This window comes from Phoenix dactylifera, chromosome 7 (assembly GCF_051530095.1).
Source record: "Phoenix dactylifera cultivar Ajwa chromosome 7, Ajwa_hap1_PhDact_Kaust_v1.1, whole genome shotgun sequence".
Lineage (NCBI taxonomy): Eukaryota > Viridiplantae > Streptophyta > Magnoliopsida > Arecales > Arecaceae > Phoenix > Phoenix dactylifera.
The window spans coordinates 5,606,359-5,608,695 of record NC_143196.1 but is presented as its reverse complement, the minus strand read 5'-3'; the positions used below and the strand labels follow the sequence as shown (position 1 = coordinate 5,608,695).

The 2,337-nt window shown below is 44.4% G+C and overlaps 1 protein-coding gene across 2 annotated transcripts; it reads left to right on the top strand.

The window, feature by feature from the left end:
* Window positions 1-383: 383 nt before the first annotated feature.
* On the top strand, window positions 384-2,029 carry LOC120111072 (nucleolar protein 56-like). 2 transcript variants are annotated; one of them, XM_039127454.3, is made up of 5 exons: window positions 384-798; window positions 886-1,094; window positions 1,201-1,286; window positions 1,516-1,620; window positions 1,714-2,029. In XM_039127454.3, the coding sequence occupies exons 1-3, from the start codon at window positions 594-596 to the stop codon at window positions 1,276-1,278; spliced, it is 492 nt and encodes a 163-aa protein (XP_038983382.1). In that variant the 5' UTR covers window positions 384-593; the 3' UTR covers window positions 1,279-1,286; window positions 1,516-1,620; window positions 1,714-2,029. The 2 variants fall into 2 exon arrangements, with proteins under 2 accessions (XP_038983382.1, XP_088572992.1); XM_088716866.2 differs by having other exon boundaries at window positions 1,516-1,624.
* The last annotated feature ends 308 nt before the right edge of the window (window positions 2,030-2,337 follow it).

The following is a 2,337-nucleotide window of genomic DNA, read 5'->3' as shown; positions in this document are numbered from 1 at the left end:
GTCTAGAAAAAGCCTATGCATTTTTTGCTTTGCAAAAATGTGAACACGACAAACTGCCATAAAGAAAAATAGGTAAAAAGAAGAAGAAAAAAAAGAAGGGGTGGGGTGGGGTGGGGTGCTAGGGTTAGTGTTGGTGGACGCCACGTGCTTGTGTGGGACGCCCGCTGGCCTTTCCTTTCCGATTTTCGACAAAAATCCCAAACCCCCTGCACGACGAAGCGGTTTCACGAGCCGCTCCACCACCCACCCCCCCCCCCCCCCCCCCCCCCACCCCCACCCCCTCCCCCAAACCCTGCAGCCGCCCCTCAACCCGCGCCCCCCCCCCCCCCCCCCCCCCCAAACCCTGCCCTCCCCCCCAACCCCCGCCCTCCCCCCCAACCCCCTTCTTGATCGAGTTAAAGTTTCCTGGCGGGAAACTGGGAGGAGAACTGAGGCCCGTAAAAACCTAGCTCCCTTCCCCTTTCTCCTCAAAACCCTACCTCCACTTCTCCTTCCTCGCGCCTCCAAAACCCTAGCTGAAAACCAGAGGGGAGAGGGAGGAGAAACCCTAGAATTCCAACCTTCTCCTCGTCAAAGCCTCGCTCCGTCGGGCGATGGCGCTCTACCTCCTCTTTGAATCCGCCTCCGGCTACACCCTCTTCCACGCGTACGGCCTCGACGAGATCGGCCAGAACACCGAGGCCATCCGGAACTCGGTCCTCGACCTCACGCGCTTTGGCAAGGTGGTCAAGCTCGTCGCCTTCCACCCTTTCTCCTCCGCCCTCGATGCCCTGAACCAATGCAGCGCCATCTCCGAAGGTGAGCTCCGAACCCTACCTTCCCCCCCATCTGCTGCCCATTTGGGGTTCGAAGTTAAATTTATTCGATTTTGTTGCGGGCTTCTAGGGCTCATGACCGATGCGTTGAGGAACTTCTTGGAAATCAACCTTCTGAAACCAAAAGAGGGGAAGAAGGCTAAGTTCAGCCTCGGCGTTGCAGAGCCCAAGTTTGGGTCTCAGGAAGTGACCAAGATTCCTTGCCAGAGCAATGAGTTTGTTCTCGAGCTCCTTCATGGTGTCAGGTTGCACTTTGATAGGTTCATTAAAGACTTAAAGGTTGGATTTTTGTCACCTGATTGAGTAGTTTATATCTGCTATAAGTTATACTGGGTTTTCATGTAAAGATGATGTTGTTCTGTTTATTTTGTCTTTGTGGTTATAGCCATCAGACTTGGAGAAGGCTCAGCTGGGTTTGAGTACAATCATTGTTCAGGATCTCGGTCATTTGTTACAACAATGATTATACCGGTAATATGTTTTTGAGTATGTACTGGTTATATTTTTAGTGAACTGCCTGTGAAACAGTCTATGGGATAGTTTTGGCTATTGTAAGATAGACAATTTGCTGTAAGTAGATTTTTTATTCTAGTTTGCTGCAAGTATATTTTTGGAATTCTTTTATGCAAGTAGATCTGATAGTTATTCTAGTTTTCTTATTTTGTAGTGGCTATATGCTAATCTAAATTACACTTTGCAGCTGGAGTTTAATAGTTCTGAAAATCTTGAATTTTCAGAATTCTATAAGAAAACTCATACCAAGAAGAACAAAGAGTGAATTGATCCTATTTGCGCCGTGAAACATGTAGGTATCTAAAATCTCAATAATTATTTAAATCAGTTTCTGCTTTTGTAAGGTTATATACATTTAATTCTGTTGTTACCTTTGCATGGACAGTCAAAGATGTTGAGCTTGCGAGAAGAATCTTCCCAATCCGGTGTGCAATTAACATCAGAGGAGATGTATAGGCAGGCACTTGGATGAATAGCAAGATCAGATATTTTTGGAATTTTTAATTTATATTTTAATGTGTTTGGTGATGATTATCACCTTAACATATGGTATGGATGAAACATTGTGATGTATGGTTAATAGGTATGCTTGACTTTAGACTTATAGATGATGATATTTATAATGAATGATTATGGATTCTCCAACATTATGTATACTTCTATTTGGATGAGAAAATGTATTGTGCAATATGGATATTGGATAGGCTGTGTTGGTTGTACAGAATTTGGAACGAGCCCAAAAATAAATATTAAGCTTATAATTTGAATTGTTAATTAAATACAGGTTAATACTTTCTGCCACTAAAAAATGTTTGTTGCCAATGCATTCAAATACATTCTGCGACCAAACTATTGGTGGGGGAAGATAGACATTCAGTGACCATTTTTTTGGTAGCGGAAGACAAACCTTCCACGACCAACTATTTGGTCGGTGTTGAAATTAGCGACAACAGATTTGGTCGCTGATAATTTTCTTCGGCAACCAAATGTTGGTCGTTGTTGGTGTACC